The sequence below is a fragment of the Patella vulgata genome, chromosome 3, assembly GCF_932274485.2.
Source record: "Patella vulgata chromosome 3, xgPatVulg1.2, whole genome shotgun sequence".
NCBI lineage: Eukaryota > Metazoa > Mollusca > Gastropoda > Patellidae > Patella > Patella vulgata.
In genome coordinates, this window is record NC_065881.2 from 13,660,835 (window position 1) to 13,680,693 (window position 19,859).

Below are 19,859 nucleotides of genomic sequence, written 5' to 3' on the forward strand. Positions count from 1 at the left end.
GCGCTGTTTGTATTACGTTGACGTATTATTATTATTATTACATCATATACATTGATATAACGCATCTTTCACCGAAGTGTTCAGACGTATATTAGGACTTTTTATGCTGGGGTGCGTAGCTCTAATATATACGTCGAAGCACAGTGCTCTCACAATATTTATTATTCAAGGAAATCTAGGCCCTTATTCACGAAAACTTAAACTAAGTTACAACCGAAATTTTAAGAAATACTGCAACTTCATTGGATATATGCAAATTGATTTTACTGGTCAGCCAATCGAATTGCAGTATTTCTTAAAAATTTCGATTGTATCTTAGTTTAAGTTTTCGTGAATAAGGGCCCTGATCTATATGTAACATAAGTACTAATTATTTGACGTCGAACTGCGTTTATTAACGAATGAACATAATAACACTAATGAAGCTATTGAAATCACAATTAAAACATCAATTACATATTATCTATTATTTGCTTACATTATTATATGTTTATCTTTATTTTATATCTTAATCCAGTGGTTCTCTTTCGCTAACGACACGCGTGAACAAATAGCTTGCTAAATATATATGAAAAATATTTGAATTTTGCTAAATAAAAACATGGCAAGTCATAGACGGCATACAACCGTAGACAGAGAGACTAGTCATAGACACGTAGAATGACTCAAACTGAATAAAGAAAAACACAGCTATGAACTTACCAGAAGACATCAGTGAATACTCAAATGGGATCACGTGGTTTTTCGCATTTTCTTAGAAATGAAATGAAATGAAATGGGGTTTAACGTCCTACTGTTTTGCTCCGAACTGGGCTAATGAAGACGGGCATACGCCATACAGTGTGCTATGAGGGAAATTTTGCCCGGACAGCGGCACTACGGCCTTCTCTTATATCGAATTCCAACTGTCAAGGGATCTTTTACGTGCACGTCAATGTGTACACGGGACCTCGGTTTTTCGTCTCATCCGAATGACTAGACAGCTGTCCTTGCCAGGCCCTGCATTTTCTTAGAGTGCCGTTCAAAATTTCGCGTTACACTCAGGAGGATCTCGCAGCATACTTGTTTTCCGCGGCACACTGTTTGAGAATCATTGTATTAAAATCTTTTAATATATCCATGATTCTATTACCTTAATTAAGTTCATCTTCATAATACGCCCATTATATTGTATACATTACTATCTTAATCTTTAAATATACATAATGCAAGAGCTAAATATGCCTGTTGCGGGTCTTTCTTAGGGTCTGAATTGTTATCTAAATTATTAATTATACATTAATTCACTTATCCAGACCATAATCAACTATCGATATTTACTGGATTAGGATCATATTTGCTGCACAACTTTCATTCATGATTAAATCAAGAAATGGATAACCCAGACCATGTATTTTATTGTACAAACTGTAGTAATGATGATCGAGGCTAGGCCCAAAATTCAATCGCTAAATTCTCGGTTCAGAGTGGATCAATTTCACTGAAATATTCAGCAAATTCCCTTTACATCATCTAGATTTTAACTATTATCGTGAGAACTGCCATCTCTTTATCTAATCTCCCAAAATGTATCTTTAAATATGGTTTTGGTATATTTAACCTCGGTTTCGAAGACTTTCGTTTCTACGGACGAAAGCTTGTCGAGGTGGTGGGTGTTGATATTGTATACACATTTTCGTCGTTCAAAATAATTGTTTTAAATTTAACATGACAGTAGCAAGTCTATCTCTCGTCGTTATCGTTATCTTAGAACCTGACCACAGTTCAGTATGTCATATTATGTTACATAATATAGTATACGTGTATCACTTATGGTACACAACTCATTAAATAATACTCACGAAATGTTAGCTTGTAACCCATTAGTATGTTTAAATGGTCTTGCGACTATCTCTTTCTCAAAGGGTTAATCTTTGTGAATCTACCTATAATCCCAAGGATACGACAGGTTTTTAAAAACAACCTTTTTGATGTCGAATAGAGAGCTGGGATATTTAAATGGGATTATTTGAGACACCTTCCCGTCGAAACGACAAAGCTAAACTGCTTATTCTCACTATCACGATTCGCGCTACGATTCAAATCCTGGGGCCAGTTTCACGAAATTTTAACTAAGATAAAATCCAGTTTAGTAATTTGATTGGATAATATTAGACTGATTTTAGTACTTAGCCAATCAAAATTGAAGTATCTACTAAAATTTGGATTTTATCTTTAGTTAAGATTTCGAGAAACAGGGCCCTGGTTTTTATAGCGGGGTAATCGTGGTGATCCTATCAGGTCTTATCATATATTGAGGCGTTGATCGTATCGAAACGTATCAGAACGTATCGAAACGTATCTGAGCTTGGGCTCAATGGGGACATTCCTATCGTAACGCATCGCATGACAGTCGGAACCTAGCATAATCGATCGCCTATAACTGCGTTTACACCGTTCAGTTCTTGGCAATATTCCTCGGGCGCTGGGGGGGGGGGGGGGTGGATTGCTGAATGGTTAGCGTGCGCGCGCTGTATCATAAAGTCTGTCATTGAGTCGACTGGCGTGGTTTCGAATCCCCGGTTGTACGTGACAAGGAGTAGGGTCGTCTGTCCATCCTCGTGGGTTTTCTCCGGGTCCTCCGGCTTCCTCCCACTGCTAAAGACCCCTACGCGCAAGCAAATTATGTAAATAAAATTAAACCATATGTTAGTCCCGAAATGACCTAGTTTGTGTCGAGTGGACGTTAAACCCCATTTCTCTCTCTCTCCCTCGGGCGCTGTAATGTAATGTGATTGGAGCTATTAGATAATGGGATGCCACGCCCCATTGACAACAATGTTATTCAAAACGCACAAAAGGCACTTATTAAACAAAGGTCAGTAATTATACAAATGTCAAAATCCTATTCTACATTTTTAGCTATATCACTCTCAATCAAATAGCTTCGTTTATGGCCAACCACTGATTTCCCAATTGTTGCGTGGATTGGTTTCAAAAGACAACAAACAATCAATCAGCCATTTGCATCCAGCGTGTATTCTCCAATGATAAGATAAATTCCGCTTCATCCCCCATACAATAAATTAAATTACTTGTTTGAACGTGAATATCTTCCTCATTAAGTTTCGTGGCTTCACGATATCTTTTATACCGCCGTTTCCATTCCGGCCATTCACTGGGGTTAAGAAAATCAAATTCTTTAGGTGGTTCCAGCTTCGCCATAATCAAATAAATTACTTAAATGAAATATCTGGACCTTTCTTCGGTAAATTATTCTGATGCCCACTTCTGACACCATGTTGAGTGGATTGGTTTCAAAAGACAACAAACAATCAATCAGCCATTTGCATCCAGCGTGTATTCTCCAATGATCACATGATACAAACACAAGGAATTCCCTAAAGGATTTCCCTTACGTCATCATCACTATTTAATACCATAACACAATGACTGTAATATGTAAATGTAACGAGGTTTAACGTTATACTTTCTACTCCAACCAGAAAAATAAAGTCTGCGAGAATACGCGGGGTTGGGGGGTGGGGGGGGGATGCGAATCTGTTTTGCTCCGGTACATAAAATTTCTATCTGCGGCATGAACTCCATATGTTACAGGTGTGCTATTAGGACAATTTTGACAAGACAGTGGCGTTTTCGCCTTTTCTTCATCGAATTCCAACTATCAGCGATCATTTTATCAACAAAAATCACAAGAAGGCACTGACATTAGAATGTCCTTGAGTTCAAAACCCCGTTGTAGACCGAGATAAATCTCGTAATGGTTCCGTCTGTGAGCTTGAAATGACTGTCATTTGTTCCCTAGCCGTTGGGATGGGGCGTAAAATCGTGCTTCAACAGTTTTCATGTTGTCATGCACGTAAAATCGTGCTTCAACCGTCGTCATGTTGGCATGAACGTAAAACCGTGCTTCACCCGTCGCGATTTTGGCATGCACGCAAAACCGTGCTTCACCCGTGGTCATTTTGGGATGCCCGCAAAACTTTGCTTCACCCGTCGTCATGTCGGCATGCATGTAAAACCGTGCTTCAGGTGTCGTTATGTTGGGATGCCCGCAAAACCGTGCTTCACCCGTCATCATGTTGGTATACACGTAAAACCGTGCTTAACTCGTGGTCATGTTGGGATGCCCGTAAAACCCTGCTTCACCTGTCGTCATGTTGGCATGCACGCAAAACCGTGCTTCACCCGTCTTCATGTTGGCATGCCCATAAAAGTCGTAATTCGAGGAATAGGAGGCGGAAATGCCACCGCTGCCAGGGTTAGATGCTCCCACACAGCACAGCACATCTGTCCACAGAAAAATCATCGTATACTAGTCTTAAAATAAATGAAATGAAATGAAATGGGGTTTAACGTCCTACTGTTCTGCTCCTATACTGGGCTAATGAAGACGGGCATACGCCATACAGTGTGCTATTAGGGAAATTTTGCCCGGGCAGCGGCACTATCGCCTACTCTTATATCGAATTCCAACTGCCAGGGGATCTTTTACGTACATTCCAATATATACACGGGACTTCGGTTTTTCGTCTCATCCGAAGGACTAGACAGCTGTCCTTGTCAGGCCCTCCGTCCTGCATCACTGACAAGGAGGAACCACGCCGGAAAATCTGGATGAACTTTCTCGGCCAATGCAGGGATCGAACACCCGACCTCCAGGATAGCGAGCCAGCGTCCTACCCACTTAGCCACCGTGAGCCCCGTCTTAAAATAACCGAAGTATTCCGTTTGTTTCAGTTAACGGGGATCACGTGGCTAAGTGGGTAAGACGCTGGCTCGCTAGCCTGGAGGTCGGGTGTTCGATCCCTGCATTGGCCGAGAAAGTTCATCCAGATTTTCCGGCGTGGTTCTCCCTTGTCAGTGCTGCAGGATGGAGGGGCTGACAAGGAAAGCTGTCTAGTCGTTCGGATGACGAAAAACCGAGGTCCCGTGTACACATTGGCGTGCACGTAAAAGATCCCTTGGCAGTTGGAATTCGATATAAGAGTAGGCCATAGTGCCGCTGCCCGGGCAAAATTTCCCTCATAGCACACTGTATGGCGTATGCCCGTCTTCATTAGCCCAGGTTAGGAGCAGAACAGTAGGACGTTAAACCCCATTTCATTTCATTTCATTTTGTTTCAGTTAACACTATACCAATATGTTTCTAATCACAAAAAAGAGTAGCACTATACTTATATTCTAGTAAGTTATTTTTCAATGGCGTTGTTTACCGGTAAACTCCTTGAAAACCGCCTTAAACTTGTTTAATTAGGAAAAACACATGCACTGCCTCGGTCACATGCATTCGGAATCAGCAGGAATCAAGCCGGAATGAAGAATTCTCAAAATTCGCGCCACATTCGGAAGGGAATTTCAAATTGACCAAAACTCTTACAGCTTTGTAAGAATGCCGTTCGAATACTTGGAATACGCCCCGAACTCGCCTCGAATGATTCTTGCACGTTCCGGGTGTAATAGTTCTCGAATGCGATAGGAATATTTAGAATGCTGTTAGAATGCATTCAGAATATTTAGAATGCACCTCGAATGCCGTACGATTGTAGTTCGATTGTCGCCCAAATACCGCCCGCAGTCTGGTTGAAAGGTGTCTCGAACGCTGTACAAATTCACCTCGAATGCAGCCAGAACGCTCCCGGAATGACCGCCGAATTTGGTTCGAACGTCCACTAACTCAAACCGAATGCATCTCGAATATTTAGAATGTTCTTAGAATGTAACAGGAATAGATCCAGACAGCAATCGAGATACATTCGAGGCGCATTCGAAGCATATTCGGTATTTTCTGACAATATTTGAATGTTTCGAATGCTCTTGGGGTGCCGTAAGACTATTTAGAATCCACTAGTGTCGTTCGATATTTCTCCACTTCGAAAGTTTTGAGCATGAGAAAAACATTCGGGCCGGCCACAAGAATGGGCCCGAATAATAGGAATGCACTCAGAATGTCATTAAGTCAAGTAGCGTGTTTTCAATTTATTTCATCACATTACTTATGCCGTTAAGCGATAAATAACATAACATTATTATAGAAACTGTATTAATTATTGCACACGGCTATGAAATTATCTGATATGAGTCATGGTGTTGCCAACCCGGATTACAAGTACAAGTATTCCTTGTCACGTACAACCGGGGATTCGAAACCACGCCAGTTGACTCAATGACAGGCCGTATAAATATATAGAGAAAGATGGGGTTTAACGTCCACTCGACACAAACTAGGCCATTATGGGAGACTAACACGCGGTTCAAATTTATTTCATTAATTCGCTTGCGAATATGGGCATTTAGGGAGGAACCGGGGGACCCAGGGAGAACCGACGTGGTTGAACAGGCGACCCTACTCCTGATCACGCACAAATGGGGAATCGAAACCACGCCACTGACTTAATGACATACCTTATGAACTAAAGCCCACGCTTTAGACCTTTGCCCCAACCCCTCCCCACTACCGCGAAGATAAGAGAATTAAACATACATTATACAAGAGCTAAATCTGTCTATTAATTGGACACTTATTAACAAAACAAGACCATAATCAACTCTCGATGTCATCGGATACTCGAGATTTTAACTAGATTAGAACGGTTCGCCATTTAAAAATTTAATTTAAAAATGGGGAAAGCGAAGCTAAGGCTCGAATATACCAGTGCCCTGGTTACCACAATGCACACATCTTGTCAAAACTACGTACATTGATAACTTGGCTCAGAATGATGTAATTTGAATGAAAGTTTCATTTTAAATATTTTCATTTTACATTATCTATTTTGGGACTTATAAATCAAAACTCATATTTACTAATTATTTATACATATATCGCAACAAATTGTAGGCTGTAGGGCAAAATGTTCCCCGTAGCACAATGTTGGTGTAAAATCAAGAAATGAAATGAAATGGAGTTTAACGTCCTACTGTCCTGCTCCTAAACTGGGCTAATGAAGACGGGCATACGCCATACAGTATGCTATGAGGGAAATTTTGCCCGGGCAGCGGCGCTACGCCCTACTCTTATATCGAATTCCAACTGCCAAGGGATCTTTTACGTGCACGCCAATGTGTACACGGGACCTCGGTTCTTCGTCCCATCCGAACGACTAGACAGCTGCAAGTAGGCTAATGAAAACGAGCAGCAGCGCTGCGGTCTATTAAAGGTTATTTACGCACACGTTAACATGTACACGGGATCCTCGTTATTTTTACCGTCCGAACGACTACGCGCTGTGTAATTTCTTTGAAAGAGTCTCCGCCCTGCGTCAACGACAAGGGGAAACCACGAGAAACATTGTTGGCAAACACGCGGATCGAACCCAGCATCTTACTCACTGAGCCACCGTGGCTCCCTTGTATGACTACAGAACTACCAAACAGAAAATCCACATAAACCAAAGAGGTCATTTTCTATCAAATCATGTATTATGTGTCATTACATCCTACTATATCGCTAGTGTAGGAGTAGCTACCAATAGAGGGTAGACCTGCTATCTATGGAAGACCAAACGACTCTTTATTCAGTGCTCTTAATTCTTAGTTCTTTAATATACATTATGTAAGATTTAGATAAAGAACTAGCCATTCTTGCTATAATAGTTCGAAAGTAGATGGTGTAAAATGAATAATTTGAAAATTTCATTCAAATTACTCTATTGCAAGCGAAGATATTAGCCTTTGAAGGTTTGACAGACGTGTGCAATAATTTCAACCACCGTACTGGTTGATCGAAGCTAAGTCTCGGTCCTCCACATTTGATTAAATCACAGTATCGCTGAACCATTCTAATCTATTTAATATCGGAGAAATCTGATGCCATCGAGAGTTGATTAAGGCCTGGATCAGTTAATTAATGTCTAATTAATACTTTAGAAAACATTTCAGGCCTAAAGAAAGACCTGCAATAGGCAGATTTAGCTCTTGCATAATGCATGTTTAATTCATAGCGATTAATTCTTATTTCTTCATTTGTTGTCGTAATTCGACATTTGTACATTAAAATTAACATTTGTATCTTACATTCAATAGTTGTTTTACAAATCAGATATTTGTCATCAGATTTGTAAAATGTACTTTTGTTTATTTTAATTGTATTTTAATATATAAAGATAAACTTTATTTTAGTAAATCAAAACTACAGCCTACACCTACATTTCAACAAAGACATACAACGAAAACAAATTTCGAACAACAAATTTCCAAATACATTCCTCCAAAAACATTTTTTAATAAACATTTCCCCAAAAAACATTTTTTAATCAACATTTCCCCCCAAAACATTTCTCGAAATTCGTCGAACCGGAACATCATGACGACGTAAGTCGAAATCAACCTGGCATACAATAAGTCACCATACAATAAAGGAGAATCGTGCAAGCATATACAATAAGAAAAATCGCTCGATGACCGTGACTGTAGGCTATTTTTTTTTTGGGGGGGGGGGTGTTGATTTTCTAAAATAAATGTTATCTTATATGACAAAAATGTCTCATTTTTATGACAAAAAGACAAAAATGTCTCATTTTTATGACAAAAAGACAAAAATGTCTCATTTTTATGACAAAAAGACAAAAATGTCTCATTTTTATGACAAAAATGTCTCATTTTTATGACAGACATGTTTATGACAAAAATGTCTCATTTTTATGACAAAAATGGCTGATTTGTCTCATTTTTATGACAAAAATGGCTGATTTTTATGACAAATTTCTGATTTGTAAAACAAATATTGAGTGTAAGATACAAATGTTAATTTTAGTGTACAAATGTTGATATACGACAACAAATGAAGAATTAAAGACTGTGAGTTAAAAACTAAGAATAAAGAGCTGTTTGGTGTTCCATAACTATTTGTTTAAGAAAATCGATATGTCTTGAAGACGGTAGGATCAATTTATCGTTGATGGGTCCAAAGATTAGATCCTTTCTATTCCGACTGAACGACTTATTTTATATGACCAGGAATTAATCAGCTCAGATTCACAGTTTTACAGTAATATCTGGGATTCTAGTTTGGTCCAACAATTTTCGTTATTAGCACTTTTCGATACATAACGGAACGATACAATCCAATGAAACATATTAATTAGCGAAGCTGAAAAGCAGAATCTCTTCGCATCATGAGTATTTGGATTAAATAATGAACGAGTTACACCCGATCAATAAAATCTATTTCAGAAACCTTTTTGTTTGCTGTATTTTGTTGAAACCCCAACACAAAATATCCATTGCATTAGTAAGGAAACATTCAAACTGAATTAGTTTTAGCCATTAACTGCGTCTTTACGATAAGAGCAAAGTTTGAAATGTGGGCAGCGGTTTTACTTTTCTGCACAAATCGGGCTAGTAGTCATTAATACTTCGGACGACTTAAATTTCAATTTACAACTGTATGTGTTCTTTAACGTGTTGCCAATGTCATGTTCAAGATCCCCCATTGAACCCCATACAGCACCGCATACTAAACTTACTCCGTCTGTCTATAAATAGCCCCGTTTGAGAACAGACACTAAGCTAGTTGACCGAGGATTTTAGTCGAAAACCCTGAGTATATTTCGTGAATTTGGAGATGTTTATATTCTGCTTTCATGTAATAAAATTGAAAGTGTATAACCGATGTTAACCGGAGTAAGACCACATTGGAGCCACGGTGGCTAAGTGTGTAAGACGCTAAGAATATTTCGAGAATTGTGAGAAGTTTATATTCTGCGTTCATTTAATAAAATTGAAAAGGTTTAACTATTTTTGTGCATAACCGATAGGACCGCATTACAAAACAGTATACTATTGCATTGTTGTTTGATATGGACACAGATCACTAAAGATTTCCCCATTGACTCCAATGTTAATTCTCGTATCTTAGACTGGCTCTAACTTTTTCCCAAATTTTCGTTGGGTAGAACGCTTTCTACCACAGATGGAGCAACATGTGGCAACCACTTGCCCAAAAGCACGTATGAGGTTCTTCATGAAAAACTTGAGATACACAAGCTGGAAGTAGAGACAAGTAAACATGCAATTTCAGGCCCTACATTTCAACGTAACCAACCTCTCAACTCTTGTATCCTTCCGCATCAAAATTATGAATATTCACCAAAACCTGGCAGAAAATGTATTTTCAAACCCTTTTCCTCAATTCTACACCAAAAAGTCAACAAAAATCGCCATGCAAAAGGGGGAAAAAGGAAAAGGGAGAGGAAGACTAAAAATAGCTTTGGCCCTTGTTTCGTGGGTGACGGCGTAGGAATATTTGGTGATCTGTGTCCATATGGCCGGGGGGTGGGGGGTGGATGGTTGAGTCAACTGGCGTGGTTTCAAATCCCCGGTTGTACGTGAAAAGGAGTAGGGTCGCTTGTCCAACCTCGTGGGTTTTCTCCGAGTCCTCCGGTTTCCTCCCACTGCTAAAGACCCCTACGCGCAAGCGAATTATTGAAATAAAGTTGAACCATATGTTGGTCCCGAGATGACCTAGTTTGTGTCGAGTGGACGTTAAACCCCATCTCTCTCTCTCTCTCTCTCTCTCTCTCTCTCTCTCGCTTTGATATGACGGCTATTTAGGGTAGAGATCTATTCTCGAAGTAGAGTAAACAGTTTTCTCTGTACAGATTGACATTACCGTTATAAATTCAAATGTGGCCATGACCAAACCAGAAACCTTCTGCGTAGATAGCCGGTTCTATATTGTACGCGACCGCGAACGCGCCTCTGAATTATTTGTTCGCGCGGAGATGGACCCGGGACGAATATTTGAGAACAGTTACAGTTCGAGTGAACATCCAACTTTTCTGCACCGACTGGGCTAATGAAGACGGCCATACCCAATATATTGTGCAATAGCGGAAATGTTGCCCGGACAGCGACGCTACGGTCTACTATTATTTAGAATTTCAAATGCCAAGGGATCTTTTACGTGCACGTCAATGTGTACATGGGACCTAGGTTTCTCGTCCCACCCGAACGACTAGAAGCTGCCCTTGCTAAACCCTCCGTCCCGCCCCACCGACACGAGTACGCTAGAAGTTACCTGGCTAAGTGGGTAAGACGCTGGCTCGCTAGCCTGGAGGTCGGGTGTTCGATCCCTGCATTGGCCGAGAAAGTTCATCCCGATTTTCCGGCGTCGTTTCCCCTTGTCAGTGATGCAGGACGGAGGGCCTGACAAGGACTGCTGTCAAAAACCGAGGTCCCGTGTATACATTGGAATGCACGTAAAAGATCCCTTGCAATTGGAATTCGAATGCACGTAAAAGATCCCTTGGCAGTTGGAATTCGATATAAGAGTAGGCGATAGTGCCGCTGCCCGGGCAAAATTTCCCTCATAGCACACTGTATGGCGTATGCCCGTTTTCATTAGCCCAGTATAGGGGCAGAACAGTAGGACGTTAAACCCCATTTCATTTCATTTATCAGCCAACACTAGGGGGGTCAACGTCTTACTCATTGAGCCAGCGCGGCTCCTATTAGCCAATAAAAGTGTGCCAAATCCTCAATGCCCGTCCCACCCCATCCCAGTATTGCCGCCTTTAGTACGAATGGTGACCGAACGGTTTCGGGTTTCGATTCTGATGCTAGCTGAGTAAGTTCCGTGGGATTTTCCAGTATGACCCCCCCCCCCCCTTTTCAGTGAGCCGCACTGGCTCAGTACTCTGTAGGTCGGACATTCGATCCCTGTATTGGCCGAGAAAGTACATTGTGATTTTCTGGCGTGGTTCCTCCTTGTCACTGGTGCAACAAAGAAACCTGGCAAGGGACAATGTTTAAATCGTTCGTATGGGACGAACAACCGAGGTCTAGTGTATACATTGGCGTGCACGTAAATGATCCCTTGGCAGTTGGAATTCGATATAAGAGTATGACGTGGTGCCGCTGTCCCGGCAAAATTTCCCATATAACACACTGTATGGCGTATGCCCGTCTTCATTAGCCCAGTCAGAACAGAACAGTAGGGAGTTAAACCCCATTTCTGTTCATTTTCATTTCTGAATATAACCGATGTATTCAAATGCATGAATTGCCAGGCAAATCTGAGGCGATATAATTAAAATGTGCAAATTATATCGCAGGCAGTGGTGCAGGACGAAGGACCGGGCAAGAAATGACATCCTAGCATACTGTCAGACAATCTGATTAAAATACAGATCTATATTTCGTTTCGTTTTTTTTATACTTTCGATGGCCTCTACTACATGAAGATCTGACAAGTTATAGCCATAGGTCACGTCAGGGGTCAAAAGACCGACTTATGACCCGATGATGTCAGACATTTGATTAACAAATCAGCATTGATGTTACTAGTGGATTACCCACAGTTCCGTGCAAAACACGCCTAAAGTTCGCCGTGACAGACCGTTTCATTGGCTTATCCCTGACACCATTCAGAACACGAGTTAAATAACAACTCTTCCAGACCCAAGTGTAGTAAAGACAAGTAAAACGAAATTTTGAACTATAAAAACGAAACGAAATAGGATCTGTGTTTAACCAGATTGACTGTAAGATGACGTATGTCAATCTTCATTAGCCATGTTGCACCTGTTCCGCTAGCTCAAATGTACCCCTACAAGAACGCTGCATGGTATCCTCCCATGTTCATTAGCCTTGTTAATCGAGAAATGTTTAACATCATTTCACTGTCATATCTCTACCGCATGTTTATCATCAACTACAAAATCGGCCAATTTCAGTACTGGCTAACTACAAAATCGGATGAGTGTAAACCCGGCTTAAGATATCATCGTTTCATTGGATTCATTAACCCCCTGGATGGCACCAAACCACTTTCAATATCGGATAACTACAAAATCGGATGAGTGTAAACCCGGCTTAAGATATCACCGTTTCATTGGATGTATTAACCCCTGGAAGGCACCAAACCACTTTCAATATCGGCTAACTACAAACTTGGATGAATGTAAACCCGGCTTAAGATATGATCGTTTCATTGGCTTTATTAAGCCCTGGATGGCACCAAACCACTAATATACTTGACCTTTATCCGTGATGGTCTATGAATTATGCATTAGCTCACCCAGCGGCCATGAGGCAGACAATCATGATAAGAAAACATTAATATCATAAATATAACAAATATAAACGTTAGCTATGTCAAATATCCAACATGGGGTATGTTATCAATATTGATGGAATAGATTTCCTCAGCATTTAAAAAGCAGTCATCAGTCCAGTTGTGCAAACAGGAAAGTCATTTTAGTGTGTTGGTTTCTGCAGAGATTATTTCGGAATCGATAAAAGATTTGCCAAATGGAATAATTATTTTATCGGATCTGTGTCATTGGTACGAGTGTGTGTGTTTCGTTAGAATACAGGATTCCACTTTTCGTATTAAATAGTGTGAATTGGGAGGGGACGGGGCCCGCCATCATCGTTGAAGTTCCTAAAGCGCACCCATTGTGGTTTTGATACTACTCTTGCAGGTGAAAACACATCTTGTTATTCAGTGCAGAAAATGTTGTCAATGGTATGATTTTTAGAGTGATATATTGATAAATTATTAGAACACTTCCCACACTATCCTCACTAACCTCGTGGGTTTTCAAATGGGTTCTCTAGTTTCAGTCGCATAACTGGACATCTCAAACCCAACAGTCGCACAGGCAACCGTACGCGTACAAGATGGGAATTAAAACCACGTCACTTGACTCAATGACATCCTTATTAGACCCCCCTGGATCCTTTTCCCCGGGCTCTCCCCCGTCTCTCAAAACGAAAGAAAAGACAATAAAAGTTTAGATGCCATCGATGATTTATTAATCCTAATACATGTACAACTTTTATGTGAACTTTATATACAAGAAACAAACTATCAAGATTCGGATTATTATATTCTAGCACTGTTCATCATTTTGTATAATATAAAAATAATATAATACACAATGGGTTTTGACATTATAATACAATTATTTAAACGATTTTATCGTCTTGAGATTATATACAATGTTTACACGAATGATATACGAATAACAAAATGTAACTGAATCCGATTTATTTAAGTACAAATTGTAACAGATTGTGGTTTATTTAATAAAATACAAATTTAACATAATCCGATTTATTTAAGAAAGTACAAAATGGAACAGGATCTGATTAATTTAATAAAGTACAAATTTAACAAAATGCGATTTCTTTAAGAAAGTACAAAATGTAATAAATCTGATGTATTTAATAAAGTACAAATTGTAACAGATTCCGATATATTTAATAGAGTACAACTTTAACAGAATTCGATTACTTATTTAAGAAAGTACAAACTGTATTGAACCCGAGTTCATTAAGCATAAAAAAGTAACAGAATCCGATGTTTTGTTTAAAAAAAGAGTACAAATTGTAACAGGGTTCGATGTATTTAATACAGTACACACTGTAAATAATCCGGTTTATTTAAGAAAATACAAAATGAAACTGTAATGTTTGAACAATATATTGAACAATATATTACTTGGCATTTTTAGCCAAAACATATCTGAAAAGTGTTCTCTAAATACTGACTGAAATAAAAATCACACAGGATAATACCATCCTGGCGTTGATGTTCATAGATGTACATAATAATTATAAGATAAAGAAGATGACCGCCTGAAGGGAATAGAAAGTAAAATGAACTTCAGATTAATTTTAAATAAAAAAAAAAACATGTCCGATTCTTGTACTGACTGAAATAAAAATCACACAGGATAATACCATCCTGGCGTTGATGTTCATGGATGCACATAATAATTATAAGATAAAGAAGATGACCGCCTGAAGGGAATAGAAAGTAAAATGAACTTTAGATTAATTTCAAATAAAAAAAAAACATGTCCGAGTCTTTTACAATTTTTTTTTTTTTTTTTTTTTGGTGCCTGGACCAAGATGAGGGATTTTGAATTGAAGCTACATCGTGTTTTTGTACAAACATGGCGCTATATATTTACCATATGTCATCATCGACATGAAAAGAAAGTTCTAATCTCGTTACAAGGCAGATTTCCGTGGGATTTCTTTTTTTGTAAACTTATAAATATGTGGCTGCTAGTAGACAATATAATGATTTGTTGGGAGATTCTACAACGCCGCGTTTACGTACTTGTGGGTCTTGTGGAGATAATTATTTAGTTGGCCTCAAGTTTATAGACCACGGGCCATACTCAGGGCCCTATACATATTGTAAGGGGCCCATACTCAATGCTCTATACTATACTTATAGCCGGTGTAGAGGGGGAGGGTCTCAGTTCGGAGCGCGGGGGTGGGGGGACTATTTGCCAGAATATTTTCTTTGTTACCCGAATTTTCAGAATATATCAATCATTAACTAAAATGAGTTTTCTACAAAGTTCTATTAAGTATTATAATATTCACAACGTAAACCGCGAGCGATTTCTTTTTACAATTATACATTTATATTTCTATGATATATTGTCTCATTCCCGGATGTTTGTGCCCGAACAACGGAAATACATTGCCCGAAAACTGGACGGTTCACCGAATCTTCAGCAGCCCCACCCCACCCCTCTGCCTATATTCATTGCACATGGGCCATTGTGGTTTTGAATATAGTAAAATACCCGGTATATACATGAAACATGGTTACACACTGGCACGCTGTGTGACAAATTAGTAGGGGGGGGGGGCAGAAGCCCGTGGGCCAATGATCTATTATGCCTACTGCTATTGGCGAATCTGGTCGAAAGATTCTATAAGACAAGTTAAGTAGTTTATAGTATATTATATCATAAACACAATAAGCAACAATAACAAACAAAACACATAGCACTTTATCATCGAAAACAAACAAAATAAACTGAAATGATAGTAGAGTATGTAGGGTAATACAAAAGTATGATATGGAATCAGACCACCAATTCATTTTTATTTATAATCCTTCTAGTTTGATTTCCTTAAACTGAGATTTTAAATGTCATTATCCACTAAGTTTGAAACACACTGAGACGTCAAATCCAAATTTATCTGTAAACCATTGTTGATTTTGAATTACTAACGAGATCTCTAGCGAGCATGTGATATCCAGTTTAAAAAGTTCTCCTTGGAGACACTGTATTACTGATGGAGCTTGACTGAAAAATATAATACATACACATGAATAATAAGTATAACATATGATTATCATACAACGAGTCGACGTTTCTTAAACTCCACAAGTTTATTTTAGCCAAATAGGTGACTAGGTGGTTAAGACGCTGGCTAGCTAGCCTGGAGGTCGCGGGTTCGATCCCTGCCTTGGCCGAGAAAGTTCATCGGGATGTTCCGACGTTGTTTCCCCGTGTCAGTGGTGCAGAACGGAACGCCTGGCAATAACAGCTGTCTAGTCCTTCGGATGATACGAAAAACCGAGGCCCCGTGTATATATTGAGATCCCCTGGCAGTTGGAATTCGATATAAGAGTAGGCGATAGTGCCGCTGCCCGGGCAAAATTTCCTTCATAGCACACTGTATGGCGTATGCCTGTCTTCATTAGACCAGTATAGGAGCAGAACACAAGGACGTTAAACCCCATTTCATTTAGCCAAATAACGCAAATATTTTTTTTTACGTTATTCGTTATATTCTATATTTAGCTTAAACGTACATTATGCAAGATCTAAATCTGCCAAATGCAGGTCTTTCTTTAGGCCTGAAATGCTATCTAAATTATTAATTAGACATTAATTATAACTTATCCAGATCATAATCAACTCTTGATATTTACTGGATTATGATGCCATTTGCTGCTCGACTTCCATTCATAATTTAATAATGAAATGGATGATCGAGACTATGTTTTTTTTTTATCGTACAGTCTTTAGTAATGATAATCGAGGCTAGGTCGCAATTTCAATTGCTTAATTCTCGGGTTCATACATGGTTTTCAATAGAATTTTCACCTCCATATTATTATTCCAGTTCAATTACTAAATAATATTGAAACAATTTAAGATTATTTTTGTAATTTCAAAATATTTTGTAACCGCAATTGAAACAAAATTATTTGACGTTTCCGCCTACACAATCCAACTGTCAACGTTTTGTACGTGAACGGCAACGTGTACGTAAACGGCAACGTGTACGTAAACGGCAACGGTACGTGTACGACAACTTGTACGTGGTGTTTCGTCCTATAGCTTAGCATCTTTGAAATGATATGTGAAATCTTATAACTACAGTAAATTCCCTTCAAGCATTGTCAGATGAACATTCAGTTGTTATCAGTCAGACATGAATCAAGGGAAATAACTCCAACCCCATTTAAGTAGGATTCAGACCATATTAATTCTTAATTGTAAATCAGGCGTATTCGAATTATTTGAGGTTTCTTTTCTGAGAGACTGAGTGGCTGAGAGAGGGAGAGAGGGAGAGAGAGAGAGAGAAAGAGAGAGAGAGAGAGAAAGAGAGAGATTAACGTCCAACTGACAAAAAGAAACATATAGCTCTTTATAACATGGAGTATTATAACACTACTTACCTACAAAGTTGTTGTATTGTAGATGGATCAGTTATAGTAGTATTAGGTGTGGTATAACACTGGGGTAGAACACGTGATATCAATGGTAATGACGTACAACCAGTAGATGGTTGCCACGTCATACCATCACACGCATCAGTATTTAAACCACCAGTAATATTTATGATGTCATCTCTATTCTGACGTAATACAGTGAAAATATCACTTTCTGTACAAATAATATCTCTACTGATCATTTTCTCTGATAAACAACTCACAAGACCAGGAAAATATCTGCAAAAATATTAAAGATAATATTTTACTATGTGAAGAAATATTTAAATGAAAATGTTGAAAGGACAGAAACCAGGAAGTTCTCTGATAAAAGCACCGACATTACATCGCATATGAATAGTTAATTGCGTTGGATTCAGGTGTTCTGGAACTCGCAAATTGGTCCGAATTTTACATTACATCCGTTATTAGTGAAAGCTACCGATCGTTAAATAATGTACTCTTGTGGCAAAAGCCATCATTAGATTCAATGTAATGATAATTTGCATAAATACAGAAATAGGTCGTCTATATCTTAAACGACACAGAAGTCGAATCGAATCGATTAAATTACGCTCTGATCTTTCATTAATGTAACCTCAGGGAAAAGGAATCCATCAAATTCAATGTAAGGATAAACTGGGTAAATTGCAGAAATTAATTAAATAGATCTGTTATGATAAAGAGAGAGAGAGAGAAATTGGGTTTAACGTCCACTCGACACAAACAAGGTCATTTCGGGACTAACATATGGTTTAATTTTATTTACATAATTCGCTTGCGCGTAGTGGTCTTTAGCAGTGGGAGGAAACCGGAGGAACCGGAGAAAACCCACGAGGTTGGACAGGCGACCCTACTCCTTGCCACGTACAACCGGGGATTCGAAACCACGCCAGTCGACTCAATGACAGACTTTATGATACAACGCGCGCACGCTAACCATTCAGCCATCCAACCCCCCTGTTATGATAAAAGGTACAGGAGCCGGATCTAGCAAATGGCCACCCCCAGGAGGGTAGTGTCATCATTTCATTCAAGGTAGGAAGTAGAATTGGGTAAATGGCCATCAGCAGATTTACTGTAATCTCGCTACAAAAGGTCACCAGTCCGATGGTAGATTTAACATTTCTTTCAACATAGGAAGTAGACTCGATACAAGAGTAGGCCGTAGCGCCGCTGCCCGGGCAAAATGTCCCTCATAGCACACTGTATGGCGTATGCCCGTCTTCATTAGCCCAGGTTAGGAGCAGAACATTAGGACGTTAAACCCCATTTCATTTCATTTCATTTCTTTCAAGGTAGAAAGTAGACTCGGGAGAAAATGGCCATCAGCAGATCTACTGTCATCTCGTACGAAATGGCCACCAGCAAGAGTTTTGTCAAGGTAGAATATTACTCGAGAGAAAATGTCTATCAGCAGATTTACTGAACCGGTTAATACAAAATAATAACTTACTGACAAGCTGACATCTGTGATATTTCAACTGCACTTGTTATATTATCAATGACGTCATCGCAATCTTTGTCAACCATTTCAAAATACGTGGCATTAGAACATCTATCAATACGGGTTCCTGTTTTACAAATATTCAAGATTCAAATATGTGTTTTATGTGCTACTTTGTATGAATCGAAATGTGAAATTCGGAAATCTAGATATAATTCAGTGAATAAAACTGACTAATTCTCTGATGAAGACTCTTATAACACTTCATTCTAGCCACAGGCAACTATTTTAAGCTCCGTGATATGTTGTGAGTAGCAATTATCTTGTAGCCGGATAAACATGTCTATAACCCACTGTAGCTGGATGAACATGCCTATAACCCACTGTAGCTGGATAAACATGTCTATAACCCACTGTAGCTGGATGAACATGCCTATAACCCACTGTAGCTTGATAAACATGTATATAACCCACTGTAGCTGGATGAACATGCCTATAACCCACTGTAGCTTGTAGCTGGATGAACATGCCTATAATCCACTGTAGCTGGATAAACATCTCTATAACCCACTGTAGCGGGATGAACATGCCGATAGTCCAGTAACTGATAAAGCTCACAGTCCACTGTAGCTGGATGAACATGCCTATAACCCATTGAACTCGATCGGCATTTTTTTTATTTTCCAGTGAATAATAGCATTTTGTTGTTTTCCAGCGAATAACAGAATTTTGCAATTTATTACCGAGTTTTAATTACATCTTGACAAGGATTACAATCCGTAGAGGTTAGTTACGATTTCCAGAGTTGACTGTTCTACCCATATGCTTTGTTTATTGTTTTCGAGCGAATAATAGGCAGGGTAAGCTTACTCTTCCGGACACCTGTTACCACTGTTTGTCGTGTATTTTGTACACGAGGAGCAGTCCATT

At 39.1% G+C, this 19,859-nt stretch overlaps 1 protein-coding gene across 1 annotated transcript in view; it reads right to left on the reverse strand.

The window, feature by feature from the left end:
• Positions 1 to 13,753: 13,753 nt before the first annotated feature.
• LOC126816140 (uncharacterized) overlaps positions 13,754 to 19,859 on the reverse strand; it is a 50,005-nt gene continuing 43,899 nt past the window's right edge. Inside the window, exons 33-35 of the mRNA XM_056099694.1 lie at positions 18,939 to 19,056; positions 17,450 to 17,722; positions 13,754 to 16,064 (exon numbers count right to left, since the gene is read on the reverse strand). Of these exons, the coding sequence (XP_055955669.1) occupies positions 15,911 to 16,064; positions 17,450 to 17,722; positions 18,939 to 19,056 (545 nt within the window). The 3' untranslated portion in view covers positions 13,754 to 15,910. The remainder of the gene's footprint in view (positions 16,065 to 17,449; positions 17,723 to 18,938; positions 19,057 to 19,859) is intronic.